Below are 18,418 nucleotides of genomic sequence, written 5' to 3'. Positions count from 1 at the left end.
GCTAACCCCTGTTCTTTGCTGCAGTGCAAAATGATCAGCAGGCTACAGCTGGCTTTGGAGTTCAATACGAGTGCAACTGTATGCCTCATTCGCGTGTGCAATTACAGCGGCGGCGTGCAAAAATTTAAGTATGAATGGGCCAGAGGCGCAGACGGCGGGTGCAATTGCTAGATCAGGCCCACAGACATATAGGGCGTGAGGGTGAGGACGCTGGTTCTTCAGCTTTGGATATAAGAGCTTTTGCCATTCGAGCTAAGGGCGTTTTCTGCAGCAGTGGATCCCCTACCCACGGCACGGGTATATGAGCAGAGACACGGTCACTACATTACCTCTGCCATTTTGGAAACCTAACCCATCTGCATTTTGAATGGTTCTGGCAATTTGGAAAATGCCAGCATTCAAGGAGTTAAAATAAGCGCACGACAATTGAAGTCAGGGAAATGCATAACATTATTGCACAAAAATGCACATAATGGGTCTCTTCCTTTAACAAGCATTCACTTAGAGGCGCTCCAGAGTTTTATGGACCGTGTTTTTGATTTTGTGTATGGAAAATGGGCTCATTAAAGAGATACAGATTTAACAGGCCTGGGTCTATGGCACTTAAATGCCTAAAGGCCCAGTGAACTGCGGGGCAGGCGGCCCTTTATTGCTCCAGCAGAATCCATTTGGAAGCACGGCGCTGGGTTTCTGGTGTATGTCGAGAACATGTTAAATTGTTCGACACGCCTTGGAAAGACATGAACTTGTGTTACGTGCCCCCACGCTTTGTGAACCCTTCCATCAGGCCGGGTCGCATTTTTCTGCGTGAGTTAGGCTTGCATTAGTAATGTTAATTTGCAAGAGATACCCAAGAGGCCTGCATCCTCGATTGCTTTGGGACCCTGCTCTGCCTTCTACACCCAGCCTGCCGTGTCCCTTGCCTTGTCACATCTATTATTTAAAAAGAAAAATTAACATAATGAGAATCCATCTGATTAGGGATCCTACAGAAGGGGGTAGGCGTCACCGTCAAAGCCCTGCACTGGAGATTTTCAGGTTACAGTGACCCTTTTGCCTTGCTGTTGCCTTTTTCAGCCAGTGCCGGCAGTAGGAAAGTTTACACCTGCTCATCGAAAAGCACATTTCATCTTAGCGTCTCTCTTCGCCTAGGCTAATTAAACCACGCGTTGTCTCGGGAGGTACACAAGTGCGGTTTCACCCCTCGCCCATACACGTCTGTCAGCTGTCGTGCAAACTGCTGTTGAGTTGGCACGTCAGCGGCAAGGCCTGGGGACGACGCGGGCACTCGGGAGATGCATCCCAAGCCCCTGCTCAGTCTGTTTGCTGCACAGCACGTGCCCCGCTCTCCCAGCAGATCGCGACGGCGCGGCGGTAACTGCCCCAGAGTTAGATGGAGGGAGGGTGCAAAGCTGGAAGTGGGGGCTGCCGGTGAGAGCTTGGCTTGGCCTCCACCTCCCTTGCCTTTGTTAAGGGCGGGATCTCATTTTTACATGGGATTTCATAGCTTCATAGTTGTTAGGGGCTGGAAGGGACCTAACGGATCATCGGGTCCAGCCCCCCCCTGCACGTGGGCAGGGAAGACTGCTGGGAGCAGGTGGGCATCAAGACATTTTTTTGAAGATCGCCAGGGTAGGTGAAGAAGCATCCCTGATGAGCAACCCTGCAAAATCCTGCTGCCGCGAGTCTGGACTGCAATTCTCAGGCCTTTGGTACCTTTGAGGGTCAGCATGACAAAGCCCTGGCTGGGATGATGTAGCTGGGCCAGGGGGTTGGACTGGATGCGATCTCCCGAGGCCCCTTGCAACCCTCATTTTCCGTGATTCTGCGTCAGGCAGCACTGTTTTGAGCATAGCTGTTTTCCAGAGAGGAAGGGTTGAGTGCAACTACCTAAACGCAGTTACAGCCGTGGTGCTTGTAGCCTCGTGTATACCTCTGCAGCTGCCTGCCCTCTCTGTTCATTCCTCCGTGAGAGTGGAAGCGAACAGCCTTTATTGCCACCACGGTAATAAAAGATCCCTGGATTCAATGCGATGTTCATAACAGCTGATATATGGATCTCCCTTATCTCATCACGCCTCTGCTTGTCGGCATTGAGTAAACGGGATGTGGGCTAATTCACCAGCCTCTTTGAATTATGGCTTGGCTGTCAGGGAAGATAAAGCCTGCATATTTCTTGACCGATTGCTGGCGTGAGTTCTCCTGGCTACTCGCGAGAGTGACAGGATAGACTAAACTCACCGATAACACCCGTGTTTGAATTTTTCCTGATAAAACATACAATTGAAATTCAGAGGAGCAGCAAGGAGGGTTGCTAGTGCAGTTGCTTGCTTCCCAGCTCCAGCTGCCACCCCAATATCAGCCTTGTGCTGGGCTTTGAAGCATTAGATCAGGCGACTGCTTCCTTCTTGCTCGCCAAGCCAGGGTTTGCAAGTAGTAGCCCAACCAAAATGGGCTTTTGTGACCTTCATGTGGCTTTGAGGGTCGAGGTGAACGCTACGCTCTGCCTCGTGCCACAGCAAGTTGGTGGTTCTTCTAGGATTGGTTTTGATGGCTTTAAAATGAATATCTTGTTCATTGTACTTTGACAATTTGGGTGGGAGGGTCGTTAATTGGAAGACCTCAAAGCCCTACCTCTTGATTTATATGCAATCAACATTTTGGGCTCTGAATTCATCCAGAGGGAGTAAACCTTTTATCTGAATTGTTGAGAAATATGGCTGGAAAGGACCTCAAAGGTCACCTAGTCCAACCCCCCGCGCAAGGCAGGATTGACTACTGGAATGGTTTAGACAGGGACAAAGACCGTAGTCGACCTGCTCTTAAAAACTTCCAGGGGTTGAGACTTCACAGCTTCTCTAGGTAGCTTGTTTCAGTGCTTAACCACCCGCGTAATGAGAAAGTTCTTCCTAATATCCACATTTCCCTTCCTGCAATTTAACGCTGTTATTTTTTGTCTCGTCTCCTGCAGCCAAAGAGAGCAGCCTACCACTATCTTGTCACGCTTCATGTATTTGGAGGCTGTTATCAAATCCCTTCCCCGAGTCTTCTCTTCTCCAGACGAAATGAATCCCAGTTCCTCCAACTTTTCCTCATGAGACGTGTTTCCTAGACATCCGATCATTTTGGTTGCTCTCTGCTGGATTCTTTCTAATTTGTCCACGTTGGGTAGTGACAATCCTAGATTATGACCTGGGCTGTCTTGGAGTTGATTAATCACATCCATGTGCGCCCTCGACTGCAAGCAGCTCGATAGGGTTTGGCAAGGAGAGAGCTGAGCTGGGCTGCCCATCAGAGGTGACATGTTCCTGTTTCTCTTTCGGGGGGTGGGGTGGTTGTCCTTCCTTCTTCTCACCTTCTCTCGGTGCGTCTTTGCTCCGGACCCCGCGCTGCAGCTCACCGCCGATGGGTTTTCTTCTTCTTATCGTGGAGATAAATAGCATCCTGGCCCTTCACTGGTATGCTCTCGCCCCACTCTGTGGGTGTCCTTTGGACACAGCCCTTGTTCTTTCCAGGTGTATTTGCCATCAGAGAAGGGACAACAAGATACCAAGTTCTCCCCCTGCCTTTCCAAGGCCAAGGACTAGCTGTCTGGGAGATGCAGGAAGGCGTGGGAATATGTATTGTTCTTATGGGTGCTAAAAGGTTGCAGTTGCGTGTCCTTGCTTTCTCCTGGGGCCCAAAGCCTTCTCCCGCTGGATGAGGTTAGTCTCTTTTCCTTCCTGCCTACCTAACAGAAATGGTTTTTTAAGACCATCATCCCAGCCAAGGCGCTGTCTAGCCTGGAGGTGGGGCTGGTTGGACTAGATGCAACCTCCTGAGGTCCCGTCCACCCCTTGTTTTCTACCTTGACTCTATAAAAGGCTCCTCTATGGCTTAGCACAAATCAAGAGGTCAAAGAGCAGCACCTGGACCATGTAGTTTTTAAACTTTTGCAAGGAGGATGGGCTGAAGTCTCTCCCAGCGCATTGCAGTGCAAAGCCTACAGGAGCATCCTGACCATCCCCAGAGCTCTCCCGCTCTCCCTGCATAAAAGCAAAAGAAATGGAGATGAATTTTTGCAATGCAGCTGCTGGTTCCCTCCTGCCTTTCCGTAGCGCCACAAATGGCAGGGCTAACCCTGATGGCTTGAACACGTTACGTTGTCTTCTGGTCCCCAAGAGGTCTTGATCTTCCGAGCGCGTCGTGTAGCATTTAGCGTCGTACCGATGTGTGCAAAGGCCAATGCTGGCCTTAATTTATTTTTCCAGATTATGGCGTTAGAAACTGCTAGAAAGCGTAAGAGAATAGCTCTGGTGCTCTGTAGCTTCCTTGTTTTTCAAAAGGTAGAAAGCTGGAAGTACTTTTAATGAAGCGGGAAGAGCAGCTTCTTAATTGTTGCAGCGGTCTCGAAGGCAGCGGCGACCTGGCGTGCACCGGCTCGGTTTGAAGAACAAGCCCGCCCGAGGGAGAGGAGCTGCTGGCCCGTGATCAAGATAGCATTGTTCGGCTCACCGTGGGAACCTCACAACCTGCCACCTGCGAATACATATATTATCTAACTTCTAAGAGCCACGGACACGGCCACCTCCCTCCCGAGCCTTCGTGTTTCTGTATAACCCAGTGACGGATGGTGTGCCAGCTAGCTACGATACCTTTGTAGTGCTTTGTTTTACGGCGGTGCATTCAAAAGGTGAAGCCAGGTTGGCTCCTAGCGACTTGTCGTGGACCCGTTGGTGGGAAGCCTGCAGGAGCGCTGCTTGAATTCAGTCTACGTTGCAGACAGATTGCATGGTGTGAATCTTCCAGCACGGAGATCACATTGAACCAGTCTTTGGGCTCGGTATCGGTAACTCTACCGGAGGTCGGCAGAATCTGGTCCTCACGTGGGGCCATCGTGTCAGGCCCTCTCCTCGCCTTCCTCGCTCAGCTTGTGGGCCGGGCCACCGAGCTTGTTAGCATCTCTTCCAAGGGAGGGAGATCAGCCTGTTTGACCTCCGACTTGCAGCAATAAATCAGCCCCCGAGGACTGCATCGGGGCGGCAACCCATGAGAAAGCAGAACTGCACCGGGGAGGACAGAGCAAGTTCCCCATATTTTTTAATTTTTACAATGTTTGGGGAAGGGCCAGACCCCGCAGCCCAGCCAGCTCCCAGGAAGGAGAGGCCGTTCAAACAAGTTAAGGGCAATTACTGAACGGCAGCGATGGTTTTCTTGGCAACAACCACAGCCCAGCAGAGCAAAGTCTGAGCTGGCAGATTAGATGCTCGCACGATAAAGAAAATACCGTCCCTGCGGTGTGTACACAGGGGGTGTCTATTGTATATACAGCATCCCAGGACCAGCCATAAAAAGCCTTGACAGGTAATGCATATAAATATATACACAGCCTTCCAGGGCCAGCCATAAAAAGCCTTGACAGGAGTTGCAAACAGCTGACACCAAATGAATCACTTCAGCTGGTGTTTGGGACAGCATTGACTGCCCGGGGCAAAGTTTTTTCAAGGTGGAAGTCCCTACGTCTATTTATGTTGGGATTTTTTTTCCTCCCCGTTTAAAAGGGGAAGCTCCAGGCTGTATGGAAAATGTCTCGGGCGTCTTTTCATTTCCAAACAGCGCTCATTCGAAGCGTGGGAAGTCCAGTTGCGTTAGGCTCTCAGAGACAAAGTCCTCCTGGCCCCGGGTGAGTGTCCCGGGCCTGGCAAGATTCAGCCTTGAACGCTTGTAGAAGTACTGGGCTCTGTGTCAGAGAGAAGAGGTCAGGGCAAGGAGGTGGAGATCTGCAAAGTCAAGAAGGATTCTCTTCCTTTTCTCCCAAGTAACCTCCCTTCATTGCCCAGCCTCCAGCACCAGCCAGGTCCCATCCATGGGGTTACTCAGTGCTTTTAGCTGACTTCCAAGGCTTTTGATCCTGCTCTACTCAGGCTCGTCGCGTTGGCCTTCGTCCAGCTTCTGAGCTGGGAAATGGCTGTGGGCTTCTGCATCACCCTCGGCCGGGACGCGTGCCGTGGTGCGAAGCGCATTACCAAGACCTGAGATCCATGACAATTGCTGCACTTTGCCTGCTGGCCTCCCTGGAAAGGTCCTACCGACCTCTGCCGCTGCCCAAGCACATCGCCGCTGGTGGCTAGCAAATGCTGAGCGAGTGTCAGGCTTAAAACACAATGTGTGATTTGCATATAACCATTATCCACCTGTTTTTAATCACTCCTGCTCAGCGGGCCACTCAGCAATGAGCAGGACCCCCGAACTCACCATTTTGTGAGTGCTCCATGGAAATGAGTCACAGAAATAAGCTTTTACAATAGGGACAGCATATCCCCCTCCCTCTCCGCACAAGGGATGCTCCTCAAGCTTTCCAAGAAGATCCAACTCTAGCAGCGGATTGCTTTCAGACCAATACATCGATCAGACACCCCGTGCAGTTGATGTACTTGTTTGTAATCCGGTTTCGTGTCCACCTGTGTGGGATTTTTAGGGTCAAAGGAGTTAAATTGGAAATCAGGTTTGTTGATTAGGCCTGGTGCGGAGAGGAAAAGATGATTTTTATGGTGGTTACAGGAAAGGGCAATCTTGCTGCCTCCTCGCTGTTGATTTCCTATAGGACCATACTCATTTCTGGCAGTTTTAGGAAGCCCTTCACCCTAACATACGGCTTATATTTACCTTGCAGGTCCCCTTTTGCTAAGCCCTTTCCCCAGTTAGGTACCAATGACTCTCCTCAAATAATACAACTTTCTTAAAGGAAACCAGATCCAAAGGCCAGCCGACCCAAAGACCAGATCTCACCGCTTCAAAATGTACCGCCACTGCTTAAAAGTGGCCGATCATAGGGAGCGAACCCTGCTAGGAGAGGATCTCGGTCCTTGCCCCTGTCCTTGGACCTCAACACCCGTGTTGACCGCAGCTGAAGGCTCCTCTAGAAGCGATAGTCAGCAATGGTGATCATATGGACTTTCTTCTCTCAGTGACATTAAACAGCTTCTGGCATTTCATATTTTTAGTGCATTTGGTGGTCCTCGGCACAGAAACACAGAGCGGTGACTAATTGTTGCTCCATAAACATTGGCCTTTATCTAGCACTAGGAGCTTGGCAATCATACCACCAAACCTCCTGGAACATGGGCCTGCCTCAAGGGCCACTGGCGCTGGAGGATGTCTTTCCAGTAGGTTTGGGGTCAGGTGGGATAAGAAGTACTGTTAGTTGTGCAGGGGGTGTGCAAGGAGAATACTGCACTCTCACCGACAACATGCCCCTAAAAGACACGCGCTTTGTTTTTGCAAAAAAAAAAAAACAAAACACAACACAAAACAAAACCCCCCAAGATTTGCTCCGAAGCACTTTTTTCATGGGGAGACCGTAGTGCAAGATGACCGCCAGCTTCTCCAGTGTGAACCCTTCTCAGCCCCTCTCACATTGGCAGCAGTTTTTTGATGAGCAACCATTTTGAGAGAGGCTGCCTAAAGGTTATCGTGTCTCCTGCCATCTTGCAGCAGTGTCTCCATGCCACTATTCCAGTGAAGAACCATCATCTTCCAGACCAGCCAGCTAGGAACGTTTTTTCTCCAGCTCTAAAAAGCTTTGCCCTGACTGCAGAAAGCCCTGCTCCCCTCACACAGTGCAACAAAAACAGCTTTGCATTTGCTCACGCCTCAGCATCGCTCATGCCGGAACAAGACTTTGTTCCTTTTCCCCCGCCGCGTTAACCTGGTGGGGTCGGAGCGCACCGGGCCGTGCACGTGGCCGAGCGCGGGCACTGCGAGGGCCGAGTGGCCTCCTCGTGTCGGCCTGAATGCGATGCCACGCTCCCTTCGGGAACAGCTGCCTTCTTTCCAAACACACACCTGCCATTTCAAGTATTTTCCGGAGGCTTCGCACGTCAAAGGCTTCGTTACCTTTTGGGAAATTTGGAAAATAAAAAACACTCAGAAGCCGTGGCGTGCGCAGCTTGGCTTGGCTGGAGCAGGGGCTGTGGCGATAAAGGAGGGAACCGAAAGGGCTATTTCTGGGAAGGACCAGGCTCGGGTGCTGTGGGCTATGAGCTCAGAGGCTCACCGGTTCCTCGCTCTCGCCACAGACGAGACAAGATAGGCTGTCTGGGGAAGTGCCAGCCCGCGGTGCAGCCCGCTTGATTTGTGCATGCTCCTGTTTGTCCGTCTCGCCCCTCTGAGTCCCCTCGGGTCCTCGACCGGCTCCACCACTGCCTTGCGGGGACACTCTCGGGCAAGTCGCTGCGGGCTCGATTCACAGGACTTGGCTCTGCTCACAGCTGCTTGGAAGAGGCCCGCTTCTTCCCAGAACAGCTTTCTTTTCACCCTCCTTCCCCCCCCCAACCCCGAGGCCACTGGCATGCTGATGTGCTAGCCACAAATTCCTCTTTGCAAGAAGCCATAGCCCCATAATGCAGATGGGGCGGCTGAGTTACCGAGGCTGAAGTCAAGCAGCAACACTGGCAAAGCGGCGGGAGGACCCAGACCTCCGGCCCTGGTCGTGTTGCTAGAGAGCTCAGAGAGCCGCGGGGCAGGCGGGGAAGGCAGTCGCTTGTTCTGCCTGCTGCACGGTGGTGCGCGGAGGGAAACTGAGGCAGAGGAGCCTCCCTTCCCATGCCCTGTGCATGCAAAGCACCTGGCTTTATTTCAACATGGGGTGGACAGCGGTGTTCAGTATTTTCCTTCAATCCCGGTTGTACTGCAGGGATGCTTTCGCTCCCAAAGCCGGTGGGAGGGGAACGTCCTCTCCTCAGTCCCCGAGGTGTCCCGCTCAGGCCATCCAGCCGGCCTTGGCTCTTTCACTCGAAAGCATCCTCCGGTTCATTGATCTGCCTCCTTGGCAAGATGAAGAAGTCTTAAGTGCTAGAATCAAACAAGCATCGATCTTGCTTGAGCCCTGCCATCTCTTCAGCCAGGGCCCGAAAGCCGCAAAGAAGGGAGGCGTGTTATTTAAGCTAATTATATTATTGTAGCAGCAAGACAAGGAGCAGGCGAAGGGTGAAGGAGGTGGCCAGGCCGTCTCTGAGATGTGGTCGCTTTGGCTGAGCACTTTGCCCCCGCGGGCAAGTGTCCCAAGCTGGGCTTCCACCACCCCAACACTACGGGCACCGAGCTCCCCGTGCAGGGGGGTTGCATTCAGGCCCACTGCGAGCTAAGGAAGTGCCTGTGAAATGGGTAGAGGTGCCACCTGCCTTGTGCTGGGGGGCTTTGCATTCATGGCGAACGAGGGCATTTGCACAGAGATGATTTCTTGGAGCTTATCAGGGCACCGGCGAGGGTCCTGTGGGTCTCTCGGACCCAAACCGAGCGCACCCCCCTTCCCTTGCCTTGGTCCCAAGCCGGCAGCATCTGGACAGCAGGGTGCTGGATAGCACTCGCCTGCAAAGAGGCTCTGTTAACGAGGTGGTGGGCTGGCCTGGTCCTGGCTGGGGTCCCCTCGGCGGTGTCAGGCTGCTGGGGGGAAGTGGTGGGTGCAGGGCTTCGGTTCAAGGAAAAGACACGCTTCAAAAGGCAGCTGTAACCCTCTCTGTGTTGATTAAAAGAAATCCAGCTCGCTTTGAGGGGTCACTGAGGCTGGCACCCCTTGCAGGCCAGCTGATGGCAGCTGCAGCAGGTCGGGCGCGTGCCTTATTGCCCCTGGGGCTTACCGGGAAGGGAAACCGTCCTAGCCTTCATGCAGTTTAGCTGACTTCTGCAGGGCTGAGCGCCTTTCCCAGATCTCAAGCCACCTTAACGCAGAGAAGAGGGAGTTCACCCTGTCCCCGGGTCCGGCTCCCCCGGCGGCGATAGACCAAGGCTTGTTGGCTTTCTCTTCTCCAGGTTCCACCATCCTGGCCGAGCGACGGGGCCCGTCCATCCCAAGCTCCCCCACCTCGGCTCCCAATTCCCCCACCACCCTCTGCAGCGGGGTTTCCGACCCAATCTTGACCACCTGCGGCTCAGGCCTGCTCTGCAGCTCACTCAGCGGTAAGTGTTGCCCCCGTTCCTCCGCGTGTCCCTCCTGGAGACTCCCAGGGCCTTTTCCAGCACGGTGCGGCGCATACACCCCTGCCATTAAGGTGGGGAGAGCCGGGAAGCCCGCCGGCCCTTGGGGACCTTCCTGTTGCCAGCCTGTTTGACCTGGAAGATGCTTCGAGGCAGGGGCGATGACCAGCAGGGTGTCTCTTGGCCGACGTGGCTCTGGTGGAGCAGAGGCTCCGGGGGGCGGCGCGTCCATTTGTAAGCGAGGCCCCAAAAGGCCACGCAGCGAGTCTGTGGGAGCGCAGTCCAGGTGGCGTCTTCACCATCCTCCGTCCCAGCACAGGGGGTGGTTCCCTGCTAGAAAAGCCCTCTCTCCACCGCCGAGCTGTGCTGGGCACCCAGCTGAGATGAGGAGCTGCGTTGCAGCTGCCACGTCCCCTTGGACGGGCACGTCTGCCACCCAGAAGAAGGCTTCTGGTGCGGGCGAGCCAAGGGCAGGTGCCATCGCTGGTTGCTGCAGGTGCCGCTTTCCCAGGGGCACTTTGCTTTGCGTTGTAAGCACACGACTCTGCACGCAAGCTGGGGCCTGGTGTCTGCTGCCGAGTGCCAGCAGCCTGGGTAGCAGAGACAGGCAGCTGTGGAAGCAAGTCCCCAAGGGCTAGAGCCAGGAATTGCTTTCCCTTCCTCAGCGATGCAGGTGAAGCGACCCAGCTGCACATTTCAGGCTTTTCTCACCTCCCTCGTCAGAAGCAAAGGCACTTAAAGCACTCCTCTTCCAGACCCCAGTGCAGCAGCTCCCCTCGTCCCCATGATCCCACTGCCCAAAGACTGATGGTGTCCCTTCCCTTGCAGGCACGGCTCCGAACTCCCCGGTTAGCATGCCGGAGTCCCCCATCTCCCCCTCCGTCTCGGGGGCCTGGGGAGACGAATGCACCATCTGCTACGAGAACATGGTGGACACGGTCATTTACTCCTGCGGGCACATGTGTCTCTGCTACTCCTGCGGGCTGAAGCTCAAGAAGATGGCCAACGCCTGCTGCCCCATCTGCAGGCGGGCCATCAAGGATATCATCAAAACCTACCGCAGCACCTAGAGCCGCGGGGCTGGCAGGGGTGGGGTGGAGGAGGACGCGCGGGGAGAAGAGCCCCGGTTTTCATTCATCATCTGTGAGAGCCGATATCTGAAGCACCCCGGGGGCGCTGGGGGCGGTGAGCGAGGGGGTGGCCCGGCTGCAACTGCTCTTCCAACCCCACCAGCAAGCCGCTGGCTCTGGACTCCAGGGCATCAGGGAAGCCGAGGCAAATCTGCTCTTACCAATGGATTTAATGTTTTATCTCAATGCAACAGCTGGAGCTCTCCAACCTCTCCTGCACTACGCAGGGGCATCTCCGATGCTTGGGAAGGTGGCTGTGGAGATGTGCCCCCTGCCCCAAAGGGGTGGCGATGGCTGGCAGATGGGAACCATCTCGGAGGAAAGGAGGGAGCCATCTTGGGTGCATGAGCCTCCTCGAAGAGCAGGACCACGTGGGGTGTTCGGAAGAGGTGGAGGGGCTGCCAACCATTGCAGAAGGGACTTGTGCGGTAGGCAGAAGAGAAAATTAAAAACCCAACCCCTTTTCCTAAGGGTAAGACAAGCCCTTTCCCCCCTGCCAGGCCGCTGGCAAGCTCAGCAGTCGTCCTGGAGAGGAAGAAACCGATGCCTTGGCTGCCTCAGTGTGCCTCAACTTGCTGGAGAAAGACGCTAGCGGCAGCTGGAGTCTGCCCGAAACGCCGCCCTCTGAAGACACCTGTGTTGGGCGCCTGCTCTGCGCCTTGCCACCCAGCCACCGTCCTTTCCCCGCTGACCATCTCCTGTCCTCGCAGTCCCAGTCGCGACCGCAGCACCCCCCCCACTGCATGACCCCCCAAGCCTTCCTGCTGACCTCCCCCGCCCCCGGCGTGCCCAGGCCAAAGGGTCCCTTTCCCCAGCCTCTGCCCGTCGACGCTTGTGACAAACCCCGAGGCAGAACGTAAACAGCCCGCGGATCTGTTTTTACGACGTTATGCTCCATCTCGCTCTTTGCTGTTAAAAAAAAAAACACCAAAAAAACCAAAAAAGAAAACCACCCCCGCAAAAGGAAGGAACTTGTGACTGAGCTCCTGTGGCCTCGAGCAGACAAGGTGACGCAGGGTCGGCCATTGCCAGGAGGAGACGGGCGTCCCCGTGTCCCGTTTGTTCAAGCTGAGGGTATTGCAAGGCCTCCCCTGCTCTTGCCGAGAGGGAAGGACACCGCCGTTGCTGCTCCCTGCCCCGCTGCCGCCGCCCCGTCTCAGGTCTCCAGCGGGCTGGTTCCCTGTGTCGTACCCGGGAAGCCTTCAGCCAGCAGCTGCTCCTGTGTGGGGTGCTGGGGAGGGAGGGCAGGGGTCTCCGTGCATCATCTCAGTTCGGTTCTGTGAATCCTGGCCAGGCGGAAGCTGCAATAATACCAAGGCATGAGTCGTCCCCACCTCCCCAACGTCGTGCTGGTCCTGCTAATGCTCGGACATGCAAAGGGCTGAGCCTGGAGCGAGCTCTAGGGCTAGTGACCTCCCTCTCTTTAATCATCTCCCCAAAAATACTCCACCCCTCCACCACCAAAGGCACCCAGTGCTCGAGGCAGGCCGAGCACCTATGCATGGCTTGCATTGAGCTCCTACTGCCGCCTTCCACGGGCACTCGGACAAGGCCCCAGGTTAGCGGGGAAGTGCTGGGAGCAGACCCCCTGCCTCCCTCCTGAAGCCAGGTCTTAGCTGTGGCAACACCGCTTGCTCCATGATGGAGCAACGATCTGCCCGTCAGCCCCACGTTGTAGGGGTATCCTTTCCCCCCGCCGGGCAAGGCTCAAACCAGTCACCATGCTTTCTTTTGCTGCCCCTGCACGTCAGCTCTGCTGCCAGGGGAGCAGACACTGAAAGGACTGCAGGAAGGACGGCCCACGTCTGTCTGCCCTGAAAGCTGGCCAGAGCCGGGGTAGAGTCCCGTCGACTTAAACAGAGCTCATTTTCTTGAGGAACAGGCCCCAGCCCTTTCTGCCTGTGCTTGTGATGTCCTAATGGCTGGTCAACAAGCAAGCAAGGGGCATGTAGAGCATGTAGTGTGAGCGGGTTACAGGGCTGGCATCTTGCCCAACCCCTGCTCCAGTACCGATAATCCCTAATTATGTCCATAATCACATACTGTGTGCACCCAGTCTCCCCAAGCAGCGGCTAGCAAACGCATCCCTCCACCTGCGAACAGGTGCTTGGCTCGGGGAGAGGGGCTGCAGCACCCAGTGCCGGCCCAGCCTGCACAGGAGGGGGCAATCGACTCTACGCGTTTCTATCGAGGAGATTGTAATACTAAACGCACACCCGCACCAGGTTGTAGACGCCAACCTTAACCTGGGCTTCCTCAGCTGAACATGAACCAGCCCTGCAGCTTTTTTTTTTTTATTTACGGCATCCATGGAAAAGCAGAATCACAGCGAAGCGGGGCTGGACGGGACCTCCAGAGGTCCCATCTACTCCAGCCCCCAGCCTGAGGCAGGCGCGTCCCCATCCAAACCATCCCATACAACCATAATCTCAACCCTGACCCAACATAAACACCCAAACCTGCCATAATTAAAGCAGGGGAACCGCGGCCGCCAACGTCCTGCTTCTGTGAAGTGTTGGCGATGTATGCTCAAGGTGTCCCAGGGAGAGGACCGTGCCCTCCGCTGCAGAGGAAGGCAATAACCCCCACCGTCCATGCCAATCTGACCACGGGGTAAAATGCCTTCCTGACCCCAAATAGGGCTTGCGGTCCAACCCCGAGCGCAGGGGCAAGACCCTCTAGCCGGGAACTACTGGCTTTGCTTCTAGCAGGAGAATTGGCACAGCCCAGGGGAAGGCCCCCGCCGTAGCTGTAGCCAACACCAGGTGCCACTGGGGCAGCTTTAAAAACACCCCAATACATATCAGAAAATTAAAAAAAAAAAGACAAGCGGGGGGAGCAACCAGTAAAGCCCAGAAGCGTTGGACATACCCATGGTAGAAAACAGGCACAGCTATGCCCAGGTCATCCCTGACCAGTGGGTGTCTAACCAGGAATAGCCGAAAGCCTGGACATGGGTAACGGGCCATCACCCACAAGCTGGACTCTGCAGCTGCTCCCACCATTGCACACACTGGACGGGGGGTGGGGAGTTGAATGTAATGAAAGATGGGTGCGGGTGTGCATGCACACATGCATACGCGTGCGAGACTGTGGGGCATGTGCAATAAGAAACAGCTTGCGACTATCCAGAAAGCCAGCGCGGCCAAGGACGTCCCAGTTTCCATGGGCTGAGGCCAGAGCAGGTTAACTAGTTACTGTGCAGGAAGGTGTGTGCATACACACGCACACACAGGTGCACGCATGCAGGTAACCGTCCCCTGGCATGCTTGCCCTGCAGAGTGCTTTCGCACGAAGGCGCGTGCATTTTGCTGCGGACCAAACTGGGAGGTAGACGTGAAACACCCGTCGGCAGCGAGCTCAGGGCCAGGCCCGGCGGGCAGTGCAGCGGTGGGCAAGGGCACGCGGGCAGGGGCCGGCGCTGGTCTTTTGAGCGAGCAGAAAAACGGCAGATGCAAAAACAACAACAACAACATGGAAGGGGGTTTTTGGGGGGGTGGGGGGTGGGATTTTGCTGTTGGGTTTGTGTCGGCTCCTAAAAGTCACGACAAAGTGTTTTGATGTCATCTGCATTTCAGCGCTTTCTTTTAAACCGGTTTGTGTTCTGTTAGCGAGAAGCAAACAACAAGAAAACCAATCCATTCGTTGTGACAACTGGGTAACTGTGATTGTGAATAAAGCTGATTTCGGTCTCCGCGGGCAGGCGTGCGAGTGGTTATTGAGGAGCGGCAGCCACAGAGGGACGGGGGCCGTCTCTAGCCTCCCCCCGCGCAGCCCGGGGACTGCTCTCGCGCTGTCGGGTGTCCTGCAGCGGACGGCTTAGAAACCAAGAGGAAGCTGCGGGACATCTCTGCCACCTCCACTGCAATGCTTCGAGTCTCGGTGGCATGACACACGTACACACCACGCCGCTCTTTTGTGGCGTGCAGCGAGCGCAGGAGGGCTGGGACAGGGCAGCTGTCGGACTGCGGCTAGCGCCCTGCCATCTCGTTGCAAGCCAGCGCTCCGGTTCGGGCAACCCTCCCTCCAGCGGCCAGCATCCAGACGAGGCCAGCCCCCTGCAGAAGACAGCAGCCGGTTGTAAATGGACCAGGCCTTGCTGGCAGCAGGGAGCACGGATTTGGGAGTGAACCCACTTCTGATGCTGGCACCACTCACGCAGCACGCCGGGCAGTGGTACCAGCATGGGGGGTACTGTCCCGTCGTACCACTGCTCGGCACCAAGGCAGCGTGACGAGAGAGAGGGCAAAGCCCCCTTCTCTCCAGTTCTCTCCCGTCCCTGCTGCTCGATTCAAGCAGCTACTTGCCCTCGCCTTGCCAGGTTGGGAGCAAGGAGCCGCTAACACCTTTCCTGTCTGCTCTGCAAGGTGGGGAAGCGTCTCCGATGCTAAGAGGCTCGCTTAAAACTGCCGGCGGCACAGAGGTTTGGGCAAAATTCTGCAGGGGCGCTCCTGGGGACCGGGATTAATAAGATCATTCCTCAAATCAGGCTTATTTTAGGAAGAGCATCCTCCTGCCCCCTCCCTTTGCTCTACCTCTGAGGACAGCACCTTGCAGAGCACATCTCTCTCAGGCCGGGGTGTCCCCCTGAGGAAGGGGTATGCTCGCATGGAGCGCCCAGTGCAAAAAGCCCGTGGGAGGGATTTCTCTGGAAAATGCAATTTTTTTTTTTGCAGCAGAAACAAATCCAAACTAAAAACCAAAAATAAAACTCCTCTGCCCCGTGGATGGAGCCGAGACCCTCCTCCCATCACCTCGCAGCATCTTTTGCACCGTTGCTGGAGCACGATGCGGGAGTTGTGCGGTGGAGTTGCTCGCTGGGGGTCCATCCGACGAAGCCAGGCCTGGTGCGCACAGCTTGAATCCTGTCCCCGCCTCGTATTGAAGTGTTGGAAGGGCCTCTAGCGGGTGCAGAATGAAATGCACGGGCAGGCTTCGCTCCCTTTCCAGCCATTCCCATGCAATCAGACAAACCTGTCGTAGGACAAGGCCGAGATCTGTCCTGCAGCTGCCCCTCCAAGGAACGTGCTTAGTTAGCGAAGCAGGCCTGGGTTAAGCTTCAAGCCAAGGCTGTGTGGATTAAATTAAGCCCAGATATAGCTGGGGTGGGCCCATTTTCTTGCTTGGAGAGCATGAGACTTGCTCCCCTCCGTGTCTGTTGGGGGCAGTTAGCTACCTTCCCGGGGCTCAGTTCCCCAGTCCGTGATCTGGAGTTTGGGCATGGCATTGCGACTCTGCAGGAGGAAAGCACAGTCTCCCCTTAGTCAGTGCAGCGTGGGAGAGACCAGACCCGCGCTCCTGCTTGTGCCCCTGGCCTCCATTTCTGCATCAGCCTGGAGCAAAACCAGGGGAAGAACCAGACTCAGGCTTGGTGCGTCTGTTGGGGAGGGACGCACTACCCTGGGCTGGGGTTGAAAGGCTGACAGGTCCTTATTGCACTACAGAAGTGACAACGTGCGAAATGAGTGTAACAGTGGTGGGGACAGCCCCGCAGAGCAGGACACAGGCACCGACTTCGGTACACAACTCACTCCGCCAGAAACGTTCGTCATAGAGAAGCGGGGCTGGAAGAGGCCTCTGGAGGAGACCTAGTCCAACCCCTGCCCGAGGCAGGGTCGTCCCTATGCAAACCATTCCCAGCAAATCCCGTCTCACCTAAAACTACACGATCAGCTGTGTCACACATCTACAAGACAAGGGAGGGAAGAAACCAAAAACACACACAACCAACCAGAACTCCCTGTGGCAACCAGTGAAGCCCAGAAGCATGGGAAATACCCATAACATGGCACAGGCATCATCCCTGGCCAGTGCTTATCCAACCTCTTCTTGAGCACCTCCACTGATGGAGAGGCCACAGCTTCTCTACACAGGCTATTCCACTGCTTCACTCTTTTACCTGTGAAGTTTTTCCCTGATATCCAATCTAGACTTCCTGTCCTTTTCCTCTGCAGCAAGCGAAACAAGGTGCTCGCCCTCTTCTTTACAGCAGCCCTTCAGATATTTGAAGACTGCCATCACGTCTCTTAAATTGCCTTTCCTGCAAGCTGAAGATGCCCGTTCCCTTCAAACTCTGCTCGCGTGGCTTGCTTTCTGAGACCGTTATCACTTTTGTCACCTGTCTCTGGACCTTCTCTAACTTCTCCATGTCTTTTCTAAAATGTGGAGCCCAAAACTGCCCCTTCCCTCGGCATTGGGTAGGCCTCAACTAGAGGGTTGGGTGCATTATCACTCCGTGTCTTGCACCTAATGTTTCTATTGATGCAACCCAAAATTGTAGTTGTATTTTGCAGAGCTGTGTCACACTGCCGGCTCATACCGAGGCTGGGATCCACCAGGACTCCTAGGTCCTTCTGTGGTGCACCATCCAGCCAGCTAGCACCTATTTTTATTAGTATTTTTAATTATTCTTCCCGAGGTGCAACACCTTGCATTTTTCAGCATTGAGCTTTATCCCGTTAGCCCCGGCCCAGCCTTCCAGCCTGTCAAGACCCTTGTGAAATGTGCTCCTGTCCTCCGTTGTGTTTGCAGTCCTTCCCCCTTGTGCCAGCTGCAAAGCAGCAGCATCCAAATAATGAATGAACACCTTGATCAGCACTGGGCCCAGCACAGACCCCCGTGGGATGCCACTCAAAACATTTTACTGAACCTCTTCTTGGCTTTCTCTTTCCAGGTGGAGCTCTTTTAAAAGATTTTTTTTTAATTATTATTTTTTTTACCTTTGCCTTGCTGATTTTCTCCCTGCCCCCCTTTTGCACTGTCTGCATGCTTTGAACTTGAGGCAGCTTAGACACCCCATGTGCAGCCACGTTGCCCTGGTGCACATCTCTGCCCTTCCTCTTGTGCTTCCACCGTGTCAGAAGAGCTGGCTGGGCTTCCAGCACCGTGCCCTTTAGCTGCTTCCAGCCCCCCAGGGTGCCTTTATTCCTCCAGTCTTTCCTTCCATGGCACCACGTCCATTATCTTCTGAGTTGCTTGAAATCCAGCATGTTGGGCCCAACGACTTCATGCTTTCCGCATCTCAGGATCTTTATTCCCTTGCACCCAAGAGCCTCCCTTGCAAACGTCACCGGCAAGTCTTTGTGGCAAGGGCCGTGCAGCAGAGTCGAGGCAGCCTCTTCAAAGGAGATGCATGAAGCGCATAGCCTATAGCCTCCCCCACATAAAAGCATGACCCCTGGGGTCAGAGCCCTAACCCTAACCCACAGCTGGCCCTGGGACTAGCTGCTGTAAAACCAAGAGTCACTTGCAAACTGCAGCCAAACTGCAAGGCACCTGGCAGAGAATGGGGTATTGTGGAAAGGGGTTGAGGGTGGAGCCGCTGGGCTGAATCC

General features: G+C 54.9%; 1 protein-coding gene across 2 annotated transcripts in view; it reads left to right on the top strand.

Moving 5' to 3' along the window:
* NEURL1 (neuralized E3 ubiquitin protein ligase 1) overlaps positions 1-14,782 on the top strand; it is a 198,851-nt gene extending 184,069 nt beyond the window's left edge. For both annotated transcript variants that reach the window (XM_019486003.2, XM_019486005.2), the window contains exons 5-6: positions 9,790-9,936; positions 10,783-14,782. In XM_019486003.2, the coding sequence (XP_019341548.1) occupies positions 9,790-9,936; positions 10,783-11,024 (389 nt within the window). In that variant the 3' untranslated portion in view covers positions 11,025-14,782. The remainder of the gene's footprint in view (positions 1-9,789; positions 9,937-10,782) is intronic.
* Positions 14,783-18,418: the final 3,636 nt, after the last annotated feature.

The sequence above is a fragment of the Alligator mississippiensis genome, chromosome 6 (genome assembly GCF_030867095.1).
Source record: "Alligator mississippiensis isolate rAllMis1 chromosome 6, rAllMis1, whole genome shotgun sequence".
NCBI classification, from domain to species: Eukaryota; Metazoa; Chordata; order Crocodylia; family Alligatoridae; genus Alligator; species Alligator mississippiensis.
Note: the sequence above shows the minus strand (reverse complement) of the source record. Positions and strands in the feature narration are given on the sequence as shown.